Below are 26,340 nucleotides of genomic sequence, written 5' to 3'. Positions count from 1 at the left end.
AGCAGTCAGTCCTCCTGTCCCTGTCTCCTTGGAGACATATACATGCACTACCTACCTCTCAGCTTGTGCCACTATGCCTAGCTGTAATTTTTTAATATTTAAAATAATAATTAACTTTTAAATGTAATAAAACCTGTTACTAAATATCATGCTGTTAGGGGGTAAACCTGTCTATGTTTTATTTTCATGATTAAGGCCAAAATCTATAACTCTCTTTATTTATACTCTCTATATAATGTTTTTATAACTGACAGTGGTCAGGACCTGACTTCAGAAGAATATGTAAGCATTTCTTCAATTTGCAGATGGCCCTATTGCTTTAGGGTACATTAATACATTGGGTTCAACTTCCGGGGCCCTAGTAAGAGCTTCAGTTACTGTACTTTCTATGGGAGGTTGGGTTGCAATCGCATCAGCTCAAGATTCCTGGAAATGCTTGCTTGTGTTCTGCTCAGTTTCTCTGAAGCTGCTCAGTACCACTTCACAGATTGATCTGTTTTCACCCACCCTTTGTCTCCTGTCTTCTAGTTAGCAGTACTTGATTTTTATGGTCTCTTGATTGTGTTCCTGTCTTAGGGTTTCTATTGCTGTGAAGAGACACCATAACTTTGGCAGCTCATAAAGGAGAACATTTACTCAGGGATGGCTTACAGTTCCAAAGTTTAGTCTATTATCATCATGAGGGAAACATGGCAGTGTGCAGGTGGATGTGGTGCTGGAGAAGGAGCTGAGAGTTCTACATCAGGATGGGCAGGCTGCGGGAAGGGAGAGACACCAGGACTGCCTTGAGCATGAGACCTCAAAACCCACCCCAGTAACACACTTCCTCCAACAAAGCCACACCTACTCCGGCAGGGCCACACCTCCTAATGTTACTTCCTGTAAGCCTATAAGGGGCCATTTTCTTTCAAATCACCACAGTTCCTATCTGTAATGGTTAAAAAAACCCACAAACTTAACTTTGCAACCAGAGTACTTAGCAGCTATGGAAAAGTCCAGTCCTTAAAAATTTTATGGTTAAGTGGATAGCTGCATTGCATTCATATCAAATTCTTCTGTAACCTTCAGAACATAAAGGGCCATCTGCATTGTTAAAACAAGTAGGTTTTAAAATGAGTGTACTGTGAGGACTGAAAATTTTGAGTTGTATAAAAAGTTTTAACTAATTATACTATTATGTAGCTTTTATAGAGATTCCCTGTGTAATCAGTTTCCTTTAGTCAGTGATAAGTGTAGCTCTGAATTCTGTTTCTGAATTTAGGCTCTTTTATATAAAGTAAAAATATATTTATGCTTTTTCTACTTTTTAAGATTTAAATTTTTTTTTTTTGAGACAGAGACATGCTATGTGGCTTTTGCTGGTCTATTACTAAGTAGTTCAGGCTGACTTTGAACTCATAGCAATTATCCTGCCTCAGATCCTTCCCAATATTTAGGGATTACAGGTGTGTATTATTTGTGTTCTGCTAAGAATTTTAATGTAATATTTTTGTCCAGTTTCCATAGAAATGGTATAACTCATTATTTTAGCATTATCACCCTAAAATTTTATTGAAAAGTAGGACAATAGCTATCCTGTAACACAAAATTTATGTGCCTAAAACATGGAAGTATTAGATTCCCTATCTGGACTGTTTACTTTTAAGTTAGCATATAAAATAATGGGTTTTATTATGTCATTTTCATATGTATGTGTCATTATACTTGGCTCTAATTTGTCTCCCACTCTTATTGCCCTCTACATGCACACACATACACACACATGCACACACACACACACACACACACACACACACACACACAGTGAAGAGAAAGATTGCTAAATGAGAAAAGAATCTTTGCCAAATGCACATGAATTAGTATGTTAAAATCTAGAATAAGCAAAGAATCATAAAAATCCTCTAAAATCTATCCAGTTAATAAATGTGCTAATGAAGTGAATAGTTATCAACAGAAGAAGTGCAAATGGTCAATAAATAAAGTGTTCAACAGCAGAGAATTGCAAATTTAAACTCCTACATGAAATGTTTTGAAGCTGACACAGAAGCTTTCTGCTGTTAACCATTTTAACCTTGAATCTTTTCCTTTCAATAGTTTGATAGTGTAGTGAGATATTCTGAAGGAAATAATCTCAAAGAGTTCTGTATTTTAACAGGTTACTTTTGACCCGGAAGTCTTTTTCAACATACTGCTTCCTCCTATCATATTTTACGCAGGTTACAGTCTGAAAAGGGTAAGTGCTTTTTGCATTTCCTCTGGTTTAACTAGCCTTAACTTTCCCGTGCTTTGATAGGTCTTAAATGTCCCATACAGTTTTTAATACTTTCCAGTTCAGAAATAGGCCATGTCTTCCAAGTTCTCCTTCCTTTTCTCCTTCTTTTTGAAATGTTGAAATTTATGCCAGTACCAGAATGCTTTCTCTGATTGGCTTCTTCTAGAGAACGATGCTTTTAATATTAGCATAGCAAAGTACAATAGAAAAATGTTCTTTCTCAATTCTTGGTAGATATTCTAACAGAGCTTAACTTCTTTTTTGTCAGAGACATTTCTTCCGGAACCTTGGGTCTATCTTAGCATATGCCTTTCTTGGAACAGCGATTTCTTGTTTCGTTATTGGGTAAGATTTGAAGCTTGAAATATCTTTTAGGCTTCAGATTTCCTAAAAGAATACCCTTTGACTTGTGTTTATGTGTTATTGTAATCTCAAATGTCTTTTGAGAACTTTTGTGGTACTTATTAGTAATAAGTTTTTTGACTTTTCCTCAAACCTAAAGTAGTAGCCATATTTAACTACTTGTTAATTCAACCCAGGATTAATCACAGAGTATTATAGTAGATTCCTTTTCTTATCCTTCTTTTATTCTAATTTCTTTAGTAGTTGGTATTTTTTTAATATAGGAATGTGTTTTTTGGACAGGTCCATAATGTATGGCTGTGTAACCCTGATGAAAGTGACTGGACAGCTTGCGGGAGATTTTTACTTTACAGATTGCTTGCTGTTTGGTGCCATTGTATCAGCCACAGACCCAGGTATGTTGTTGGAATGGAGCTGAAATGCTTCAGTTTGCACTGTTTCCAGTCAAAGCCTGTGTGGATATGCCTTTGAGGTGTAGAATAAGGATTCGCACTATGCTTTCCAATTGTGGAGGAATAAAAATTTCTTCATTCCTTTTGGTTTAAGCACATATTTGGTTGTTTTATTTTTTATTACATTTGCTATAACTGGTTCACAAATTGATGCTGTTCTTATTAGAGCTATTAAATATTTTCTTCAGAAATTTAAATTGGTTTTCATTTCCTAGTGATTGAATATAACAAAAGAAAAGCTAGGTTATAGTTTTTAAAATTGATTATATGCTTCCTTTTGCATTTCTAGGCAACCATTTCTCTGAAAATCTTCTGTCTGCATTTTACAGTAGAAAAGAATTTGGACTTTTGTTTGTCTGTTTATTGAGACAGGGTCTCACATAGCTCAGGCTGACAAGCTGACCTGTAACTCACTAGGTAGCCAAAGATAATCTAGATAAGCTTGAGCTTCTGACCTTGAACTTGTCTTCGGTTCCTTGTTTCCTTAGCACTGGGTTTATTGGAGTGTGCCACCGCGGCTGGTTTATGCAGCACTGGGGAGCAAACACAGGGCTATGTGCATCCTTGGCATGCACTCTACTGCTTTTTGTTTTTTTGCTACAGGGCCTCACCGAGGCCTAGGCTGGCCTCAAATTCCTGACAGTCCCCTACATTGGCATTGCACATGCTGTGATTGCAGGCAGAAACTGCCATGCCTAAATAAGAAAAGCAGCTTTAAAATGGCTACTATACGGCAGCTATGCTGATAGGAGTAGTTTCAATATTAAAAAATGCTTTTCACAAAATTGGCCTTATGGCTATAAAATTGTTATTGACAAAGCTTGCTTCTTTGGATTTCATTATGAAATCTCTAAGAATTTGTGTTAGTTAATGAATTTAATTGCTAATGAAGTTTTAAAAAATTAAACGTGTATTGGTAAACTAACAGCTGTGAAGAATCTGTAGAAAATTTGGAATGAAATGGTTGGGGTTAACATCCAAAATATATAAAGAGTTCAGTAAGCTCTGAACCAAAGGAATAAGTAGTCCAATAATTATGCTGTTTGATGAACTGATAAGATACTCCTCAAAAATGTGCAAATGGCCAATAAGTACATTTTTAAAAAATGTTCAACGATTTTAGTCATTGGAAAAATGAAAACCAAAACTGCAGAGATTCCCTCTCACCCCAGTCAAGATGTCTATCGTCAGGGAAACAAATAAAGACACCTGTTGGTGAAGCTATGGGATGGGGTGGAAGAACTCTTGCTGGATGTGGTGACGCATGCCTGTAATTCTAGCATTTGAGAAGGTAAAACAGGTGTATTGCTGAGTGTGAGGATGGTTTGGGGTACAGAGTAAGAGCCTCAAGAAAAGGGAACCTTAAATACTTAGTTTAACTAATAAGCTTTCTAATTTTATTAGTTAAAAATAAACTAATTTATTAAAATTAGTTTAATAAATAAGCTAATTTATTAGTTATAAATTATACCTAACTTATAAGAAATATAAATTAGTTCAACCACTATGGAAATCAGTTTGGGAGTTCCTACAAAACAAACAACCTAAAGCTAGAACTACTTTATGATCCAGATATATCCCTCTTTAGGTCTAAGGAATGTAAATCAGCATACTGCAGAGATACCCGCACACCCATGTTTATTGTAGTACTATTCATAGTAGCATGCTGTAGAATCAGCCTGGGTATCCATCTACAAATAAATGTTAAAGAACGTGTGACATGTACATATAGATGCATACATATACACCTTGGAGTTTTATTTTGCATAAAGAATGCAGTTATGTAATTTCCAGAAAAATGGGTGGAACCGGAAATCATGTTAAGTGAAATAAGCCAGACTGAAAAAGACAAATTTCACATATTTTTGCTCGCTTATAAAACAAAATTTAAAAAGAAAAACCATGGAAAGGGGTGTCAGGCCATGGAGAAAGGGAGGGAGAGGAAGCTTTAGTTAGGATGTAAAAACAAGAAAATAATAAAAAAAGAAAGAAAAAGAAAAACCATGGAAGTAGAAGGGGAGTTATTTGGAAAGAGAGGAACAAGCTTATTAGAAGGACAAGTAGTGGTAGTGGGAGGAGTGTGATCAATGTATATTATCTATATCTATATATAGATATATATGTATACAAATACACACACACACACACACACACATATATATATGAAAACATGATAGTGAAACCCATTAGTTTGTACAATTAACAGACAGTAATGAAAGTAAATTGGAAGAAAGACCAGCATAGGGGCAGACTAAAGGGTTTTTGCTCTTTGTTTGGTGTTGGGTGCCTTGTTCATGGTCGGCATGTGCTTTGTCACTGACCTATGTCTCTATCCTTTAGACTGAAGATTTAAAACCTGGGGTCAAAGTTTTCTTTTACTATTAGTCAGGATTTGGTAGAGGTTTGTTCTGTTTCAACTTTTGCCCTTGTGAGTTAATCATCTTCTTTAATTGTCATAGAGCAGAATGGAAACGCGTGTCCTAAGGTTATCTTTGAATTCCTTTCTTAACTCTGATAGCACAGGGAATCATAGAAAGGGGGAAAATGTGTTCCATGTGCTAGATATAATTCTGAAAGATTCCTTAGAGCTCACTAGGTAGAGTGGTACATGCTTGTAATCACCACACTTGAAAGTGGAGGCAAGAAGTTCTAGAACTTGTGGCCAGCCTGGGCTATCTAGTGAGACTGATTCAAAATGAATATTTAAAAAGCCAAATGAATAAACAAAAAGAGTTCCCAGAGGGTCATTTCAGACAGACATTTGTATGGTTTAGTATTTTTATTTTTTGTAGTGTTGAAGATAGAAGAAATGTAGGGACTCATGTATACTAGGCAAGCACTCCATGGCGGAGCTATATCCCCAGTCCCTTTGGTGCTAATTAATTAACTAATTTTGTATTGGATTTATGTGTGGTGCATGTGTTCCTGTGAGTATATGTATACATATGTGCATGTGTGTGTGTGTCTTCCTCTATCTGTTTCCACCTTAGATTTTGGAGACAGGATCTCTCATTGAACCTGGAGCTCACCAATGTAGACTGGGTGGACAGTGAGCTCCAGGGTCTTCCTGTCTTTCCCTCCCCAGCACTGGGATAACAGGCGTACTTGTTATGTGCCTTTCCATGTGGGTGCTGAGGATTTAAACTCAGGTCTTCATGCTTTCATGAGAAGTACTTTACTAACTAAGCCATTGTCCCAGCCCTCATATTTTTGAGTTTTGATACAGAGCCTTACTAAGTCCCCAAGGCTGGCCTTTAATTTACTCTCTATCCCAGGCATCCTTAAACGTGGTGCCTTCCTGCTTCAGCCTCTGAGTATTTGGCACTATAAGTTGTGCCACCCAGATTTGCCTTAGTTTAATATTTTGATTTTTTTTGTATGTAGTTCAAGGTGAGCGGATACTCATAGCCCAAGTTAGCCTCCAACTAATGGTAATCCTTCTACCCCAGTCTCACGAGTACTGAAATTATAGGGAGGAGCCAGCATGCCTAGTTGTAGTTTAATGTTTTTAAAAACTGATATTATATTGTTTCTTTGTAGACTGCACTGAGCCTGGCCCCTTATATTTTTCAAGAAGCCAGCGGCCTCAGGTAGACCTTTCTAAGGCGACATTACTTCAGCCTTCTGCTTTTGTTTTAGTTGAAGTATTTCCCATCTCAAGCAATAATCTTTTCTTTATATAAAATTTGACAAATTTCTTTTCTAGATTATGTAATTTCTCTAGTTCTATTATTTTGCATTATCTTTTTAGAAGTTTGAGCCATAGATTCTCTATTCAAAATTAGACAGTATTTTTCCACTCTCCTTTTTCTTTTTTTTGTAGATTAAGATACTAGTATCTTTTATTAAAAATATTTCTTAAAATTTACATAGTAAGTGGAATCATTAAGTAGAAAGGTGCAATTATTGACATTACATCCTTACAGAAAACATAAAATATTGAAATATAAGAAATAATTTTGAATTTGTAAATTTTATGTTTATATTTACAACTCTATCATTTCCCCCTCAAACAAGTCACATGGAACCAATTTTATATTCTTCTCCCTTTGTTCTACATTCTGCAGTGACTTGTGGCTTTGTAATCTCTGTGAACACAATACCTTTTAAAGCTGTGGAGGACTTTAGAAACTAAGAAGGTCAAGAGCATTTTGAGTCCCAGCCATCTCAGGCTTCATCAATATATTTTAATTCATGTTGATTCTTATCCATGAACTTTATTTCTCTCACTTCAAATGACAGACTCACTGTTTTGATAGCTCACTTTTGACTTAATTTGAAAAAATAAACAAATAAGATACATAATGTAAATCTTATGAGTCAACCAAGTAGTAGGTGCCCCACATATTATCTGGCAGTGATAGGTGCCAATCTTTCTGTGGATATTGTTATAAATTTAATTGATTTTGTTTAAATATTTTAATTAAAGTACTTATTTAAAAAAACTATCTTTTCTCCTTTTTCTTTTTTTTTGTTTTTTCTTTATTTTGGTTTTCTTTATAAAAAACTATTCTTGGGGGTGGAGAGATGACTCAACAATTAAGAGCATTAGTTGCTCTTCTAGAGGACCCAGGCTCAAGTCCCAGCACCAATTATTCAGTTCCAGAGGATTCAGTGCCCTCTTCTGGCCTCCATTTGTACCAGCAACTCACATGGTACACAGATGTATATGCAAACGAGATACACACTTAAAACAATAAAATAAAATCTCCTCCAAATATTTTTTTTTCTTTGAAGGGTTTAATTTTTTTTCTTTATTTTGCATGTTTGGGTGTTCTACATGCATGAATGTCTGTGCACCATATGCTTGCCTGGTGTTTGAGGAGGCCAGAAGGGGTTGTCAGGCCTCCTGGAACCAGTGTTAGAGACTGTTTTAAGCCTCCATGTGGGTACGGGGAACAGAGCTTGTTTCCTGGAAGAAGAGTCAGTGCTCTTAACCACCGAGTCTGACCCCCAGTTTTTCTTTGCTTTTCAGAAATTCATGCATGTATATGTAGATGTATGACTTATGTGCACTTTGATATGTCTACTCCTGTGTTCTATAATAAAAATTATATCTTTTAAAACACAAACTTTCTGTTTTTATGTTTCCTATTTGAAAATGCTCTATTGTTTCTGGCTATATTAATTTTTCATATCTTCTTGGATCTTATTTAATGGGTGAGCAATATATGACCCAGGAATGAAAGTTGCAATGTATCATATCAATCTTACCTGATTTCTAAAAGTTCTAATATAATTGCCTTCCCCAAAGACGGGAGTATTGTGCTTTCTATCCTTACCCTGCAATATCCTGCTATGTTGGCTTCTTCATCAGTTAAGTATGGCAGTTGTTATTCTGGTCATAAATCTTATGCCAACCAAAAAACTAAAGTTGCATTTTCATTTCCTTAGGTCTTTACTAAACTTGGTATGGTTTCAATTTTCAGGTTAAATAAAAGCGAGTCGTAAAGCTCCAAGGGAGAAAGGGTGTTTACAGAAAGAGATACTTTTCATATTTTCTTCTTTGTTAAAGATTAATTGCTAATTTATAAGAAAGTCTGAATATATTCTTTATAGAAAATAAATGTACAAACCAGATTTCAAATTTACATGAGGACTATAGGGCAACTCAGGCCTTCAAGATTATTTTCAGTTGTTTTTGAGAATGGTGGTGTTGCATGTAAGCCAATTAAGAGCAAATATTGTCAGAAAATTACCAAATCTGTAATTCAGTAAGAGAACGTTAGAAGGGAAAACATGCATTTTGAAATAATATCTAAAAGCTGTTGAGGGACAGATGCTGTGTTTGTGATGTCTAAGTATTCTGGTTCTTTCTGTCTACTAGTGACTGTCCTTGCCATCTTCCATGAGCTTCAAGTTGATGTTGAACTCTATGCTCTTCTGTTCGGCGAAAGTGTCCTCAATGATGCCGTTGCCATAGTGCTGTCCTCGTGAGTGTTGATTTTCTTTTTATACTCTGAATAATACATGCAAGGGTACTAGCTTCTGAAATTCAGTTGTTGAATAAAATACATTATAAATAGAAATATTTGGAACAATGAGTCTTTTTACCTTGCTCTGGCAGGAAAATGCGTTTTATGGGTAGTTTGGAAAAATGCATGGAAAAAATGAAAGAAAAATTGATATATATTCCCATCATATAGAAATAATTCCTATAAAAATTTTAGGGAAGTTCCTTCTACTATTTTCTGTTAGTAATGTATTTACATAATTGTCATTTTAATGTCTGTAATTTTATTATCTGTTTAACATTAAAACACAAATACTTTTTTGCTTAGGCTTAAGTTTTGAATTTCAAACTGCATGAAAAGGTTTGTATAGAAATTCTGTTCTTTGCCAGGCAGTGGTGACACACGCCTTTAATCCCAGCACTCAGGAGGCAGAGGCAGGAGGATCTCTGTGAGTTTGAGGCCAGCCTGGTCTACAGAACTAGTTCTAGAACAGCAGCGGCTACACAGAAAATTCTCTTGAGAAACTAAAGTAAGAAAAAAATAGAAAGGGAAGAAAAAAGGGGAATTCTGTTCTTACTTTCTAACCCTTATAGCAGCTTCCTAGAACTGTTTAATAAAAAGTTTCTTTTATGATTTACTATTTCTTTAAATTCAATCATAGATAGGGATGTTTTTTAACCTCTCTTTTCTGTTTTTTTTTTATTTTTAATTTTTGGCAGTTTTGGCGATTGAACCTATAGTCTTGCACATGCCTGATCCCCAGGCACCCATTTTTTATTTTGAAAGTAGCGTATACATAGGTGTATTCTAGCTTTATTTTCATATCAAAAGAATTTATTCTTTGCAGCTTTGCGGTATTCTTTGTGATCCACACTAATTTTTTTTCTCTCTTTCTCAATCTCTTACTGCTGGCTATTGAAGAACTTTCACTCCTTTACTTTCCCAAAGGAAGCTGTAGCGTTTAACCTACAACTTTCTTCATTTTGCACAAGTTTAGGTATATGGTAGAATAAATTCTTAGAAGTGACTGAGATTTGTGGTCACTTTAAAGCATTAATGTGATTTTAGTTTTATTTAATATTGGTTAGTTGCCAGTCAAAGTATTGTATCATTTTATACTTCAACCACCATGATATGAGAATATCTCTTTCTTCACAGCCTCCCAATAAACTAATATATATTTTTGGAGACAGGGTTTCTCTGTGTAACCGCCCTGGCTGTCCTGGAACTCACTTTGTAGATCAGACTGGCCTTGAACTCACTAAGATCCACCTGCCTCTGCCTCCCAGGTGCTGAAATTAAAAGCGTGCATCACCACTGCCTGACTTTTCTTGATAATAATTGTTGAATGAGTAATTTCTTTTATCTAATTATAGAAGTTGCTGTATGTGTTGTTATAAGGTATTTGTAGGTGGAAGATATTCTGCACCCCTGAGGAACTCACTCTTAACTAAGGGCATACACAGTCATGTGGGCAGCCACCCTTACCTTACACTAAAACTTGCCATGAGCAAGATGAAAAAGGCCTTCACAGTTTCTCATTACTTTAATTTTTTCCCTTAGCTTCTACTTTGTTAGCTCTAAAAGAGTCATAAGTCATGAACTCTGTTTTGCACAAGCTGACTGCCACTCTTGAGTTACTGGGCAGTGAGAAATTACCCTTTCACATATATAACACTAAGCCCTTTGGTGAGCTGGATAGCAGTATTTAAAGTCCAGATCCCTTTTTGTGAATGCTCCATGTGTGTTGCTTCCTTCCCTGGTCCCACAGCTGTTTAGTCCCAAATAAACACACAGAGGTTTACATTAATCAAAAGCTGGTTGGCCTAGTAGCTCAGGCTTCTTATTAATTCTTTTTTTAAAAGATTTTTATTTATTATGTATACATGGTTCTTCCTTCATGTATCCTACAGTACAGAAGAAGGCACCAGATCTTATTACAGATGGTTGGTCGCCACCATGTGGCTGTTGGGAATTGAACTCAGGACCTCTGGAAGAGTAGCCAGTGTTTTTTACCTCTGAGCCATCTCTCCAGCCACCTTCTTATTAATTCTTATAACTTATATTAGTCCATAATTCTTGTCTGTGTTAGCCACGTGGCTTGGTACCTTTTTTAGCGAGGCAGTCACATCTTGCTCACTTTGTGTTTGGCTTCTTCTGTGTCTGGATGATGACTGAATACTGAAACTTCCCTCTTCCCAGAATTCTCGTTTCCCTGCCTCTACTTCCTGCTTGACTACTGGGCAATCAGCATTTATTCAAAATACAAGTGACAGGGTACAGACCATTATCCCAGAACACTGTGTCTATTGCCAGAATTTTTTATAATTAAATCAAGAAATGAAACCTAATGGCTATAACTAATATTGATGCTGATGCTGAATGTGAGTACCTTCAATGATGATAGGTGCAAAATAAAAGTTGTATTCTATATAAAAGGAAGAACAGATGGATAGTGTAATTGTAATTTATATAGTTCAGAAACATGAAATGATAAAGATCATTGAAACTTCTAGTATATAAGTACACCTGAGACCTCCAGTCCTAAGTGATTATCCCAGATAATTACTTTACAATTTAATCATCAACTGATAAGCATTCCTCTCCTTTTGCTCTAATAAGTTAAGAATCTCCCCTCCCAAAAAAATCTTAATTCTGTTCTGGTCCTATCTTAAATGGCTGTTCACTGTATTTTACATTTTTCATCAATAAAATAATCCATTTCCTGTAACTTTAGCATATGATCAGTGTTAAGAAAAATGAATACATAGAAAACATTTGAGCTTGGTGATGAAGCAATTAGTTTACAAGAGAAAGCTTTCCCATGGATGTTTTCACAAAGGGCCATACTTCTATTGTAGCCTTTCTCAGACTGGGTTCTGTGAGTGAATAAAGCCTTCTAGAAAACAATTTGAATCATTTATTTCTTAATTCTCTTAAGGGTAATACATCACTAGTAACTTTCTGAATTAACTCATGCCATCTCTGCTGCAGCTTTCACGGGAGGTATAACAGGGGAACTTTTAGCTATGTGTCTTGATGGAGCTGAGCAAATGAGTTCCTGCCCCCAAATGAGAGGGAAAGCAGTTATGTTGCTCCATCAGGGGAAGTTACTAGATGGAGGTATTCAGTGGTATATTGACAGTCATCTTGCACTCACCTTTGATGCATTTCAAAGGATGTTAAGTATACTTTACTTGTATTGCAATCCCTTAGTTTGATAATTGCTGTTTATATTCTATAATTTGTGAGAGAATTGTTTGACAATTAACAAATTAAGGTAGCATGTTAAAATTTATAAAATTTATTTTGGAACTTGTTTATGTTTCTGTTTAGTGGAAGCCAATTCTCTTCTTCCATTATGTGGGTTCTAGGAATTGAACTTAGGTAACAGACTTGGCAGCAAGTGTCTTTATCCACTGAGCCATCTTGTTGACCCCAAAGATATGTTTTAAAATTTCTTGGTCAAGGGTATAACCTTTTAAAAAGTATGTGACATTGCCATATTTCTCTCCAGAAATGGAGGCTGTTTTGGAAGCTCTTGATCAGCACATAAAGAGTTGTAGATGAAGTAGTACTCTGTTTCCATGAAAATAGCACAAAGAAATAGATCAAAGTATAAAAGTCACAAAGATATTATTCCATGCTGCTGTAGAAGCAAATATTAGGAGGAGCCTTGGAAAGTCCAATTTATGTTTTTGTTTTTACTGTTGTCTTACAGAAATAAAGTAAACAGGGCCTTTTACATTCCTTTTGTATGCTAGGCAAGTGCTCTGTTACTGAACTTTATCTCCAGGCCCTAGAAGCAAATTTTAAAGTCTATAGCAATGTGCAAATAGCTAAGTAAATTATGCTGTTAATACCATTTTAAAGTCTTAAATATCTTCGTTTTGTAACTCTTGTGTCATTGTTCATTGAAGGAAGCAGAGTTCAAAACTATGGACGGGTTGATAACTAAGCACAGTTGATAGACTGCTTGCTTAGCACGCATGAAGCTATGGGTTCAATCCCTAATACTGCATTACAACTAGGCATAGTGATACACATTTGTGATTCCAGCACTCGGCTGGTAAGGGCAGAAAGATCAGTAATTCAAGGTCATCCTCAGCTACACAGCAAGTTCAGAACCAGCCTAGAGTACTTATAGAACCATGACTCAAAGAATGCAAAACATTATGCATGTAACAAAATAAGAGAAAATAAATACAGAAGGATAAAAAGATGTATCTGTTAAGGCAGTAGATAATGGGGTGAATTTTTCCTTGAGCCATATGTTACATTAATATTTGATGTGGGATGTCCTTCTGTATATGTCTTATTTTTATTGGCTAATGAATAAAGCTGTTTCAGTCAATGGCTTAGCAGAATATAGCTAGGCTGGAAGAGATATAGAGAGAGAGTAAACAGAGTCAAGGAGACACCATGCAGTGGCTGAAGGAGAAAAATGCCAGCCAGAACCTTACCCAATAAGCCACAGCCTCGTGGCGATATTCAGATGAATAGAAATGGGTTAATTCAAGCTAGAAATACTCCTGAGTCATTGGCCGAACAGTGTTGTAATTAATATAATTTCTGTATAATTATTTGGGCCTGGGTATCTAGGAAACAGTCTCCGCCTACAAATATTAGGATTTTTTGAAAAGTATTTAGATACTTATGCCACAAGATGGGATATGGAAAAAAATGAGTTAAGATTTCAACCCAGAGGCCAGCATTTCCCTAAAATAGAAGACACAAGCCTATCAACTTTTCCACGTGTTCTTCATTTTAGGAGTTAAAGAATAAAATAATGATTAGTGTCAAACTGGAATTTAGACTAGTCCAAAGAGAACAATCTCAGGAGACAAATCATTCATATTATGGTTTATTCAGTATTTTGAAAAAAATTATCAAAGAGGATGAAAGTTGCATAGAAAAGTATGTTTTCCTTCCTGTAGAGTATTTTAATGTTATATAGCATAGTTTTATCACATTTGTAGCTGAGGTTTTCTGTCCTGCCAGCCAGGTTCCCAAATAACTACACTGAGACTTGTTATTAATTACAAATGCTTGACCAATAGCTTAGGCTTATTACTAACTAGCTAACATTTTAAATTAGCCCATTTCTATTCATTTTCTTGCTGTCACGTGACTCATGGCTTGTTATCTCATTTTGTACAAATTCTGTTTCCACCGTGTCTGGCTGGCACCTCCTGAGGCTCAGCCCTTTTTCCCAGCATCCTCTGAATCTGGCTACCCCAACCAATCTCTCCTACCCAGCTGTAGACCAGTCAGCTCTTTATTAATCAATGGGAGCAATACATATTTACAGTGTACAAAGATTGTTCCATAGGACACTTACAATGGTGTGGCCTTTTGTATATATGTAAACATAACATGCTATTAAAGGTCAGTCCATGTTTATCAAAAATAATATATACACTTTTAGTTTCAAAGTAATCTAAATATTTTGAGCATTTAAACACAAATGTGTAAAAACTTCATTCAGATTGAGAGTTTGAAATTTCTTAATGCTATTACTAGAAATTGATGTTGGGCTTTAATCAAATAGATGCTAATTAGGAAATTATATTCTGGTCTTAAGTTTTTAACAGTTTAATCTGGGATATACAAAAAGAATTTGTTATACATAGTATAAATAATATACTTTTAGCCTTGAACCAGAAAACAATTATAGTAAGCCCAGTGTGAATTCTTTATATTCTTAGGAATGTGTTTTTCGTTCCCTTCTTTGACATGGTTTGTATAATGTCTTTGAATCTGCACTTTTCTGGTACCTGAATTAACTGAGATGAGAATTGATTCAGTAACAGTAAACACTGTTAGCAAAGACCTACTGGTAAAAGTGGTTTTCTTGGTTATTTTTATTTCCCAGGGTGACTATTAGAAAAGCTCTTTCCAGAACAGGTTTGGAATTTGAGTTCAAAACAGTCCATTTTAATCGCCTGGCTTGACTTGGTTCAGAGTGACTCTTAGTTGAGGGTGGAGGATCCAGCTAGGTATATCTAAAGTACTCTAGAGTGGATCCTAATTCCTTGGGAGGTCTCTGAGCCCATTTGCTTAAAGAAGTCTGTTTTAGTGACTAAGTACATATTAGGCATTTGGCCTATTCTGGCATTTTAAAAGTTGGAAAAATCCTTCATTTTCCCCAAAGAGGAACCCTATGCAATGGAGTTGAATATTGAGCAGTTTTTTAAAATGTTCTCATGCCTCTTCAGGAAACAAGTAGGGTTTGTTTGTTTGCTTGTTTTCATTAGTATATTAGGGCTTTAGAGCCCTCAGAACACATAATTCTTAAACATAATCTCTCTCTCTGTCTCTCTGTCTCTGTCTCTCTCTCTCTCTCTCTCTCTCTCTCACACACACACACACACACACACACACACACACACACACACACACACGGGCCAGGAGACAGAGACGGGGGAGGGAGGATATCCTAGTATTGAGGATGAAGAGGCTTGGTACAGCTTTTAAATAGAGGCTTTTTACTCTTGAAAGCTATATTTTCCTTCTAGCTGTATGTACTGCAGCATTTTTTTGTAGTCTTTTGTAATTCACATACAAAGAGTTGGGGGGTTTTCTTCTGATTTTGTCATTAAATGCTTCCAGGTTTTGGTTTTTTGTTTGTTTTGTTGATACAGGTTGTCACTTTATAGCCAAGGCTGTCCCAGAACCAGAGCTCCCCCTGCCTTAGCCTTTCAAATGCTGAGGTTACAGTTGTGTGCTATTACATCCAGATTTGGATAATATTTTAAAAGTGAAAGTTGCTACTAGAATTGAGAACAATCTTGTCTTTTTGAAGGTCAATAGTGGCATACCAACCAGCTGGAGACAACAGCCACACCTTTGATGTCACAGCCATGTTCAAATCTATTGGAATCTTCCTTGGGATCTTCAGTGGATCTTTTGCAATGGGTGCTGCTACAGGAGTGGTGACAGCTTTAATATCCTTTTATTCTAGTTAGTTTTTCTTCTTACCCTTCTGACGTAGTTTAGTGACACATGGTTTTTCCGAGTTCATGACTGAAATTGCTTTTATAGCTACCAATCTTTTAACTAAGAAGTTGTTCTAAAAACATGAAACAAAAATCTTTGTTAATATGTCACTTACTGAATTCCATTGTTTTACATAGGCTCAGTGTCTTAAAACATGTATGGGGAGCAGGATCTCATGTAATTCAAGCCAGCCTTGAATTTACTCTGGAGCTGAGGATGACTGGGAAGTTCTGATCGTCCTGTGTCTTCCTCCCAAGTGCTAGGAATATAGGCATGCTCTAGAAGCCAGCAGAGGACGTTGAGTCCCCTAGATCTGAGTTACGGATGGTTGTCAGCCATCCTCACAACCCAGCTGAGGCTGTTTTGATGAACATTGAATACCCTTAACCATTGAACGGCCTCTCCAGTTTCATCCAGCTGTCTTTTAATACAGTCTTATGTAAAACATGTGTGATTGTGATTCTTTTTTTTTTTTCGAGACAAGATTTCTCTGTATCTTTGGTGCCTGTCCTGGAACTAGCTCTTGTACACCAGGCTGGCCTCGAACTCACAGAGATCCGTCCGCCTCTGCCTCCCGAGTGCTGGGATTAAAGGCGTGTGTCACCACTGTCCCGCACGTGTGATTCTTTTTGAATACTCTTGGTTTTATGCTGGAAGAGAGTACATTCATGATCTTTTTTTGGTTTTGACAGGGTTTTTCTGTGTTGACAGCTCTAGCTGTCCTGGAACTCACGTTGTAGACCAGACTAGCTTCGAATTTACAGAGACCCACCTGTCTCTGCTTCCCAAATGCTGGGATTAAGGTCGTGTGCCACCATGCCCGGCTATCATTCATGGCTTTTTAATTGATGAGCTGAGGCATAGAGGGCAGTAATTTGTGAGGTTTCCTCACTGACAGGAGGGCAGCTCCATAAGGTCTCATTCTAAGAATTCTTTACCGTTTTCCTTTGTGCCTTTTGTGTTAGAGAGGCTCAAGAGCCCTTCCCTAACTTTTTATAACACCTTGAATTGGCTATTATTTTACTAGTCATATTTATGTGTTATTATATGATTTTGTTACCAAGCTTAACAGTTTTACGTGACAAAATTCACCAAGTTGCGGGAGTTCCAGTTGCTGGAGACGGGTCTTTTCTTCTTGATGTCCTGGAGCACTTTTCTTTTGGCTGAAGCCTGGGGTTTCACAGGTAGGTCACTTTCTATGAGGAGTGACTTAGAGAGCTCCTCTTCCAAGTGAACCAACCTCCTTTAGTGTTTGAACATACTTGTTATGCTTGGGAGTTAGGACAGAGGTTCAAATGTAAAAAAGATTTTCAATGCCAGAAATTGGTTCCTCCCAACAAAATAAGTCAAAGTAAATGAAAGTGTCAACATTATGCATGGAATCTTTTTCTGTAAAATAGGAGACTTAGTATAAAATTTAGGAGCCCTCCTTTTCCGTGAACTGACTTCTCTGTCTTTGCAGGCGTGGTGGCAGTGTTGTTCTGTGGCATTACACAGGCACATTATACATACAACAATTTGTCCACAGAGTCTCAGCATAGAACAAAGCAGGTAAGAGAGACTTTATAGTTGATGAATAAAATTTTCCTCCGCTTAGCAAAACAAAAGGTTTTATTTTTCAACTTAAATGATCTGTGATCAGTTCAAACTGATGGTTTCTCTTTTCCTGGCACCTGGCAGGGTGCAGGAGAGCAGCTTCTAGGGCAGCAGTTGGGCAGCAGAGTTACCAGAGACTGTTAGGGCTGGACTTTGGAGACTAGTCAGTTCTTCATATCTTCCTAATGTAGTGGCTGCTAAGAGGAACGATTTGAAGCCCCACTCTGACTTGGTCAGAGTTCCTGCTGTGAAGTGTAGCAAAGGTTAACTTGTCTGGGTCTGCTAAACCACACAGGGCTAAGCTTCCTGCGCTCTTCACCCTGTAGTACTGCTGCTTCCAAGAGCCTTGAGGGGGACTGTCATGAACTGGGCACTGTGAACAGTCTACCTGAAAAGAATTCTGAAGGAATTAGGCATATCATTTTCTGGTCTTAGGAGATATAGAAGACTAATAAACAAAATGTATAGGAACTAGGAACTTACAGTTTTGCAGAAGGCTAGAAAAGGTGAGTTGGTTTGCTTTACCAATGGTAAAGCAAAATAGCAGTCTCTCTCTCTCTCTCTCTCTCTCTCTCTCTCTCTCTCTCTCTCTCTCTGTGTGTCTGTCTGTCTCTCTCTTTCTCTCTCTCTCTTATCCCATGCTTTCTCTAACACTTCAAAAGAAATTAGGCTCCCCTTCTGGAACATTTACATGGAGGTTACACTGAATATAAAGCAGTAAAATAGCCAGGGGTTTGGTCGTTTTTAGGTGGCAAGGTAGACATAAAAACAGCAAGCTAAGAGCTTGCAGCCTTTTGGTGATATGCAACTTGCATGCAGAAAATACTTATAACCACTATGAATCATAGAGTGTGGGCTTGAGTCTGTACTGTGCAGAACATCTGGGGAGAGACTAAACAGTTTGAGGCTTGAGGAGCTCGATGTTATCATCATAGAAGTGGTGCATCTAAAAGATGGGAAGGATTTGGAATGACCTAGTGGAGGGATAGGTTAAATTTGGCCTTGACTATTTTGTGAACTAGAACGTTCTTGTAATATGAAATGGTTAGGAAAAGCTCAGGAGAATATTCTGTAAGGCTATATGGAACTCGATTTTAGTGTTCCTTACTACAGTTTTCTCAAGCCAGAGTCACACTCATCTTTTAATGTATGTATAGCCCGTGCAGTTTGTGTGCCAAACAATCCAAGAGGAATTGTGACAGAAACTTTGTGCCTGCAGTGCCTAAAATGTTTACTTTCTGGCACCTCACAGGGTTTGCCAGCTCCTGTGTTGAGAATTAGAGCTGAGTCTCTGGATGCTCTGTGGCGCTCAACACGGATTCTACTGTTTTCTGGCTATGTGATCAGGAAGAAGTTAGAGAATTCTGTTTTTGTTTTGTCCTCTAAAATGGAGATATAATGCTACTTTCATCCCAAGTCCTCAGATTAAAATGTGATAGTGTACATGGAGTTGTTGCTTAGTATGATATATACTAAGTAATACTAAGGCCTATAGTAATAAGAAGAGAGACTGTACTTACAGCGATTAAGCACACAAATAAGAATAAGAGTATATTGTCATTAATAGAAAAACATATGCCCATTTTAATGTTTGTTCTTATTTTTGGTAAGTCAGTTCTGGGTTTTTTGTGAAGTTTTGGGGACTGGACCCAGGGTCTTTTATTTGGTGGGCAAATGTTCTACCACTGAGTTATATCCTCGGACCTTCCAATTCTACTTTAAAAGATATTTCTAACACTGATTTTGAAAAGAGTAAGTAAGCCAGATGTGTGATGTATGCCTATAATAAAAACACTTGGGACCTGGGGAGGTGGCTCGGTAGGTAAAAGTGCTTGTTGTGCTAGTGTGGGGACCTGAGTTCAGATCTTAGAATGCATGTGAAAGTTGAATGCGTAATGTGAATGTCTGTAATCCTAGTGTTCCTAAAAGAAGATGGCAAGTAGAGACAAGAACATCACCGGAAGCCTGACAGTCAGCTAGCCTGCTAGCTGCAGCAAAAACAAAACCAATCAACAGAGAGACCCTGTCTCAGACAAAGTGGAAGGCAAGAGCTAACCCCTGAGATTGGCACCTGACCTTCACGTGCATTTTGTGACACGTACCTTCATATCCACAACACAGCACATACACACAAACACGTGCACTTAGAAGGAAGCAGAATACTCTGGAATTCAAGGTCATCCAAAGCTACGTAGTAAAACTTAAAACTTCGCTCCAAGACTCCCCTCCAAACAACAACAAAAAGTGAAAACACCAACGAATCTGCCCAAAGCCCTAGAGTTAGCAAGTAGTGCAGGTGTGGTTTAAGCATAGGCATTCAGACTCCTTAGCTCAGGTTCCTTATCTTTCCTATTGTTATGGGGCAGATGACTCCTGGGAAAGGTTGAGGGAGAATAGAGCTTATGGAGAACCTTCACTTCATTGGAAAATTCTTGTCCACCTGTGGTAGAAGCATGGATGTGAGTGGGTGGACCTTCACAGGCATCAGGGGAGGCTGCTGAGTTCATACTCCATAGAGAAGCCCTGTTGTTAGGAGTCAGTCCATAAAAGGAGAAGCTAAGACCTAGCAAAAAAGTAAAGGTGACAGCATCCCAGTGATATGGCAGTGGCCTTATCACTCTGCCAGGGCAGAAGAAGTTGAAAGTATCTTGAAACGAATTTTAAGTGAGATCCACTGGGTGGGGATGAGAAATGGGCATGAAGGGCTGATTGCTTAGGTTCAGAGTCATGTGTAGAAATGATGAAAGCTAGGTTAGGGCCTTCAAAAAGAAACCTTGGCTTTGGGGGAAAATGACCGATGATGAGGACAGCGAGAGGGAGCTGATAGGAACGTGAGGGCACACCATTTCTGGCTCTTTTTGTGGCTTTGGAAATATTGTCTCTACATGTACTCCCCTCTGGGTCACATGATTTCAGGTGTATATATGAGCTTTACATATTTAAAATAACTGCTCATGTTTTTAGTGTGATATTTACTTACTGGAACCTTTTAAATTTCATTTCAGTTGTTTGAGCTTCTCAATTTCTTAGCGGAGAATTTCATCTTTTCCTACATGGGACTGACGCTATTCACCTTCCAAAACCATGTCTTCAACCCAACATTTGTAGTAGGAGCATTTGTATCCTTTATCTAATGTGTCTGTTTAGAAAATAATTTTAATTGAGTTCGTCATGTGGTTTCAGGCACGTGGTTGATAAAATACTTAAATGTGATTTTTTTTGAGAAATCAAGGATATAAACTGTTTTTTCCCAGTTTCATTCTAATCATTTTTCCTGTTCTATTTCTATTTGAGTTTATTGCACAAAAATGTTGGCTGATCGCAGTGACAGAAGTCTCTTTCTACCCTGCTGACCTCAAAGGTAAAGTATTTGTCCCTCGCTAGGCATGGCACCACCTAACTATAATCCCTGTGAAGGTGCGAATATCTGAAATGTTAGGTCTTCTTGACACACCCCTTTCTCAAAATCAAATTTGAAAATGGAGCAGTGGAGTAGCTCGAGAACCAGCTGCTTCCCTAGGAAAACCCTGGCTTCCGTCTCTAGCATAGCACAAGAGAAGGAACAAAAACTGTTGTCTGTTACTAAAGGAGAGAGAGAAACCTTGACTATGGGGAAGTGTTAGAGTCTGTGCCTTAAGGCAATGTGTCAAAGATGAGGAAGGTTGAATAAGGTCACATCTTTTTCTCTGTTTCGTGTAAATGAGCACTTTTATCTTTAGAGCAAACTTGAGGGGTTGACAAGGTGGCTCTGAGGGTAAGGATGCTTGCCACCGTGCCTAACATCTTAGTTCATTCCGTGGGACCCATGTGATAGAAGTTGAGAACTGACTTGTGCAAGTTGGCTTCTGACCTCCACATGAATAAGTAAGTGGAATAAAATAAATAAACAAAGAGTAAATCCAGGGACTGAAGAGAAGGCTCAGAGGTTAAGAGCCCTGGCTGCTCTTCCAGAGGTTCTGCATTCAATTCCCAGCAATCACATGGTGACTCACAACCATCTATAATGAGATCTAGTGCCCCTTTCTGGCCTGCAAGCATACATGTAGACAGAACACTGTATGCATAATAAATAGATAAATCTCTTTTTAAAAGGTAAGACCAACTTGAAAGAAGAATTTGAGACTATGAAAGATATCCTCATGGCAGGATGGGACAGGTAGACTCTGAAGTATATAGAGAGAACCTGGTCTCCTCTCAGAGCAGCTTCCCCAGTGAGCGAGGGAAACGCGGTGAGAAAGTGGAGCTCCTAGCTGATACTTCCGTTTTATAAAGTAGGAAGTGATATTGCCTGCTGAGAGTAGAATGGTGTACAAGTTCTTTGCTGTGTAAGAAATAATCTGGAAACTTACCATTCTTTACCTTACACAGTATCTGGGGGTTAGGAATCCTAGAATATCTTAGCTGAGTGATTCTGGCTCCATAACCCCTCAGAAGGTTATAATGACATGGTTTGCTGGTAAGGCGCTCAGGACTTACCTGGGGCTGGAGGAACCATGCCAACCTCACTCGTATGGCTGTCAGCAGAAAGGACCATATTTCTGTAGGACGTATCCATAGGGGAAGTTTCCCAGAGTGAGTGACCTGAAAGTCCAAGATGGAAGCCAAGGTGCCCTTTATAGACCAGTTGTTGGAAGTGAAATCTCGTCATCACTTCTGCTCTATCTGCTGGTCATACAGACCAACCGTGGAACAGTGTGAGTGGAGATCACACTCCCTGACAGGAGGCAGGGGTCATTAGGGACCATCTTGGACTCTGGCTCCCACAGATAAGAGTTTGGTGGAAGGCAGAGAGAAAGTTTATGAAGTGGGCATGGGGAGTTAGGGGAGAGTCAACCAAAAGATTGCAATATGACTGCTGAGCATTAAATGGGGACCAATTTGACTAAGGAACAGGTACTTGTAAGATACCAATCTTCCATGTCATGTGAGTCTGACCAGGAAGACTTAGTGGTAAGCACAGGAAAAAAGGCATAGTGGGTCCATTGAGGTTTATGGTTTTGCCGAGTGAATATGATGGAAACAGAAAAGAACAAAGTAGATGTAGGCTATGGGAAGAGTGTCTCTACCACATGGAGAAGAAGGGAAGCAAAGAGAAGAGGGCTGGCCATCAGAGGCAGGACTACTGTGGTCTTTGGACTGAAGAGCCAGATAGTTGGAAAAGTGAAAGGAAAGAGTATGGTCAGGGAAGTGAATGCTTTAAATAAGAGCTTTAAAAACACTTAAGAATCAAGATTCTGACAGGGAGCAGTAATTTTTTTTAAAAAAACTAAAACCTTACAAGATCTATGTTAGAAAGTGAGATTTTATTGAAATATTGTTCTACAGTCTTACAACAAAACAGCAAAGTCCTGTCAATAAGAGTCCTGTCTTAGCTGGAGGGCACGTGCTGAGTTCAGCCGTTCTAGAGCTCGTCACTATTGAAATTTTTTCGAGTAGCCACAGTAGTTTAATCTGTAATAGTTAGCCTAGAAATGAGGTTAAATAGTTCCAAGGTTTCTGAGTTTGTTAGAATTTGAGATTACAAATAATCTATGAAAATAATTTTTAACAAGGCCAAAGCTGTCCTGTCTCTAGGTTACATTTGCTTTCGTGTGACAGTGACTCAAATTGACCCAGGTTTAAATGAGTAAAATGAGACAGAAGTTTATTTCTTATGTAAAAGTTTGAGTTTGTGTGGCTATGGGATTGTTATGAACTCGAGCAGCCTTGGTGCTGTTCTCTGCAGGGAATTGCCTGCATTCTTGTGGTCCATGGCATCTGACCCTTGTGCCTCCTAATTGTCTTTAAGGGCACTGCCCAAAAGTGTACATACCGCTTGCACATAACAACGCTGGCAACACCTACCTGCATGGGAAGCTGAGACTCATACTCTGTCTGGGTGCCTGTGTTTTCAAAAATTGGGACTAAAAGGGAGGAGGGTCCTGTGCTTATAGGAAAAGACTAGGCATGTGCTTGTGAAAACTAAGTGTTGTCACACCACCTCCCATGCCTTTTTGCTGCTCTTACTTTTTCCTTTTTTAGTGGAATTACTTTCAAAGAAATTTTAGATTTTAGTGTTTTTGTGTTTATGGCAAGAATAATGAAGACAGCACAGAAAGCTGTCCTATACGTGATGCCCCCGCTCCCAGTCAGCACCTCACATCAGCACAGCACATTCGGCACATCAGCACAGTACATTCGGCACATCAGCACAGTACATTCGGCACACGGAACGAAGCCTGGAGTGATCCAGTAAGTGAACTTCATGCTCATCCTGAGTCTCCTGGCCTTCCCATAACCTACTGTTACTATATCAAGGTCCTAGCCAGGACAGAATATTGCATTTGCTCTGTAGATTTCTTTGGGTTCTATTTGACCGATAGTTTCTCAGTTGTTCCTTGATTTTAGTGAGCCCTGAAAAATTTGGGAATAGTGACCAGGTGTTTTGTAGAGTGTTCCTCAAATGAAGTTGTCTCATGGTATCCCCAAGATGACAGTGGGGTACACGTGTTCTTAGAGGAATGCTGGGGAAGTGAAGTGCAGTTGCCATCCCCATGGAGAGGGCACCTAGTTCCTAACATTAATGTACTGATGTTGGCTTTTGTCACGCAGCTGCCAGCTCGCCCCGTTGCAGGGTGGATCCTGATTTTCTATCTTGTCCTGCTTGGAAAAGAAGCCACCCCATGCAGCCCGCATTTAGGGAGTGTGAAGTTAGGGTTCATCTCCCTGAGGACTAAATTTTTACAAAATGGTTTGTAATTCTTTACACAGAGATTCATCTGTTCTCCATCACTTGATGTTCTGTTCAGTTTTTTGTTTCTAGCATTATTTATTTGAATAATGCTTATTCATTATCTTATATATTAGATTATTTACATTTTAAAAAGTTTACTTGTTCAAACTATCCCGGCTTTAGTCATCAGGAGCTTGTTGGGTAGCCCCCACTTCTATTTGACATGCCATGTCATTGTGGTTTGGGGATTTGGGTTTTGTTCTTTACCACTTCCTTACTTTCTGGAAGTATAAGATACTTCTGCTCGTTTTGTTCTCTTTATGACCAAGAATTGTCCATTTCTCCAAGGAACTCTGGTTCCTTTCATTGGGAAAGAGGTATTGGAAACCAAGACCTGGGCTTTGGGTGTGCTTAGGATACTGGATGTTCTTTCTTCTAGACCAGTTCTCTACCTATGGGTGACGACCATTTTGCAGGTCTAACAACTCTTTTACAGGGGTTACTCAAAACTATCAGAAAACACACATTTTTGTATTACAGTTCATAACAGTAGCAAAACTGCAGTTATGAAGTAGCAACAAAAATAATTCTATATTTGGAAGTCACCATGACATAAGAAATTGTATTAAAGGGTTGTAGCATTAAGGAGTTTGAGAACACTGTTCTAGACCATGTCCATGGACAGAGGAAGGTGCTGTCCATGTATATAGTAAGTCATGTACATATCCATACATCCATAAATATTTGTTTGTAACCATTAGCACCTCCTGTCATGAGTTTTTGTACTGATGTCTCCAACTGTAACCTATTACCATTAACAGACCACTGTTTTCCTTGTTGGTTAGTACACGTCCATCCCTACCTTAAAGAACTTGACATCTTCCATTCAGTTATTTAGTTGTTCAGTTGCAGTATATGTAGATACTCATGTGCTGCTTAAAGGTGGAGATACGTTTGGAGAAATGTGTTATCACGCGGTTTGGTCACTGTGTGAGCATCATATAATATATTTATGTAAACCTACATGATATAACTAAGTTATTCAAAGGAGCTTTTTGATTCAGTTAGGAGAGTTGATAAATATGAGCTATATGGGGGCTGTTGCTGATTTAACAGCATGCTATTTCACAGGAAGCTTTAATTCCTTTTTTGGGTTTTTTTGGTTTTTTTTTTTTGTTTTGTTTTGTTTTTCGAGACAGGGTTTCTCTGTGTAACAACCCTAGCCGTCCTGGAACTGGCTCTTTTAGACTAGGCTGGCCTCAAACTCATAAAGATCCGCCTGCCTCTGCCTCCCAAGTGCTGGGACTAAAGGCGTGCGCCACTACCACCCGGCTCACAGTAAACTTTCTTTACTCATGCCATGGGATATGTGTGGTTGTCTGAGAACAACTTTTAAGACTCAGTTCTCTCCTTCACTATGTGGGTCCCAGGAATTGGCCTAAGGTTGTCAGGCTTAGCAGCAAACACCTTTACTTACTGAACCATCTCCCCGACTGGTGCAAACTTTTTGTTTGGGAAGTAGAAAGAATACACTAAAATGATGACAGAAAGTATATAGTAGATATATAAATATATATAATATAGTAGATATGTAAAACCAGTAACAATCACTTCTTACCAGCTATTGTGTACTACACATAATTGTTTTGCTGTTCTTGTATATGGGACAGCATAGTAGGTTTGTTTGTACCAGCATCAGCATAGACATGTGAATAATGTTAATCTGTGATTAGACAAAAAGAATCTTTCACGTCCATTATAATTATATGAGACCACTTTGGTGTACGTACTCTTGAGTGACTTGAAATGTTATGTGGCACTTGGCTATATGACATTGCTAGCATTGTTAGTACTTCCCTGGAAAACAACTCCATCAACAAACATTCCATTTTCTCTTTTCTGGGTGATTTTTTGTTGTTGTTCATTGATTTTTAGGTGAGGTCTCGTGTATCTCAGGTTAGCCTCAAACTCACTGTTTATCCAAGGCCAACT

The 26,340-nt window shown here is 38.1% G+C and overlaps 1 protein-coding gene across 4 annotated transcripts in view; it reads left to right on the top strand.

Annotated features, from left to right (window-relative positions):
* Slc9a6 (solute carrier family 9 member A6) overlaps positions 1-26,340 on the top strand; it is a 69,980-nt gene that overhangs the window by 22,916 nt on the left and 20,724 nt on the right. For all 4 annotated transcript variants that reach the window (XM_087902797.1, XM_087902798.1, XM_048457626.3 and 1 more), the window contains 8 exons: positions 2,156-2,233; positions 2,541-2,617; positions 2,918-3,030; positions 8,915-9,020; positions 15,847-15,988; positions 17,119-17,224; positions 17,503-17,591; positions 20,642-20,755. In XM_087902797.1, coding sequence (XP_087758923.1) covers positions 2,156-2,233; positions 2,541-2,617; positions 2,918-3,030; positions 8,915-9,020; positions 15,847-15,988; positions 17,119-17,224; positions 17,503-17,591; positions 20,642-20,755 — 825 coding nt within the window. The remainder of the gene's footprint in view (positions 1-2,155; positions 2,234-2,540; positions 2,618-2,917; positions 3,031-8,914; positions 9,021-15,846; positions 15,989-17,118; positions 17,225-17,502; positions 17,592-20,641; positions 20,756-26,340) is intronic.

This window comes from Myodes glareolus, chromosome X (genome assembly GCF_982192425.1).
Source record: "Myodes glareolus chromosome X, mMyoGla1.1, whole genome shotgun sequence".
In the NCBI taxonomy this organism is placed as follows: Eukaryota; Metazoa; Chordata; class Mammalia; order Rodentia; family Cricetidae; genus Myodes; species Myodes glareolus.
This window is presented reverse-complemented; position numbering and strand designations above follow the sequence as displayed.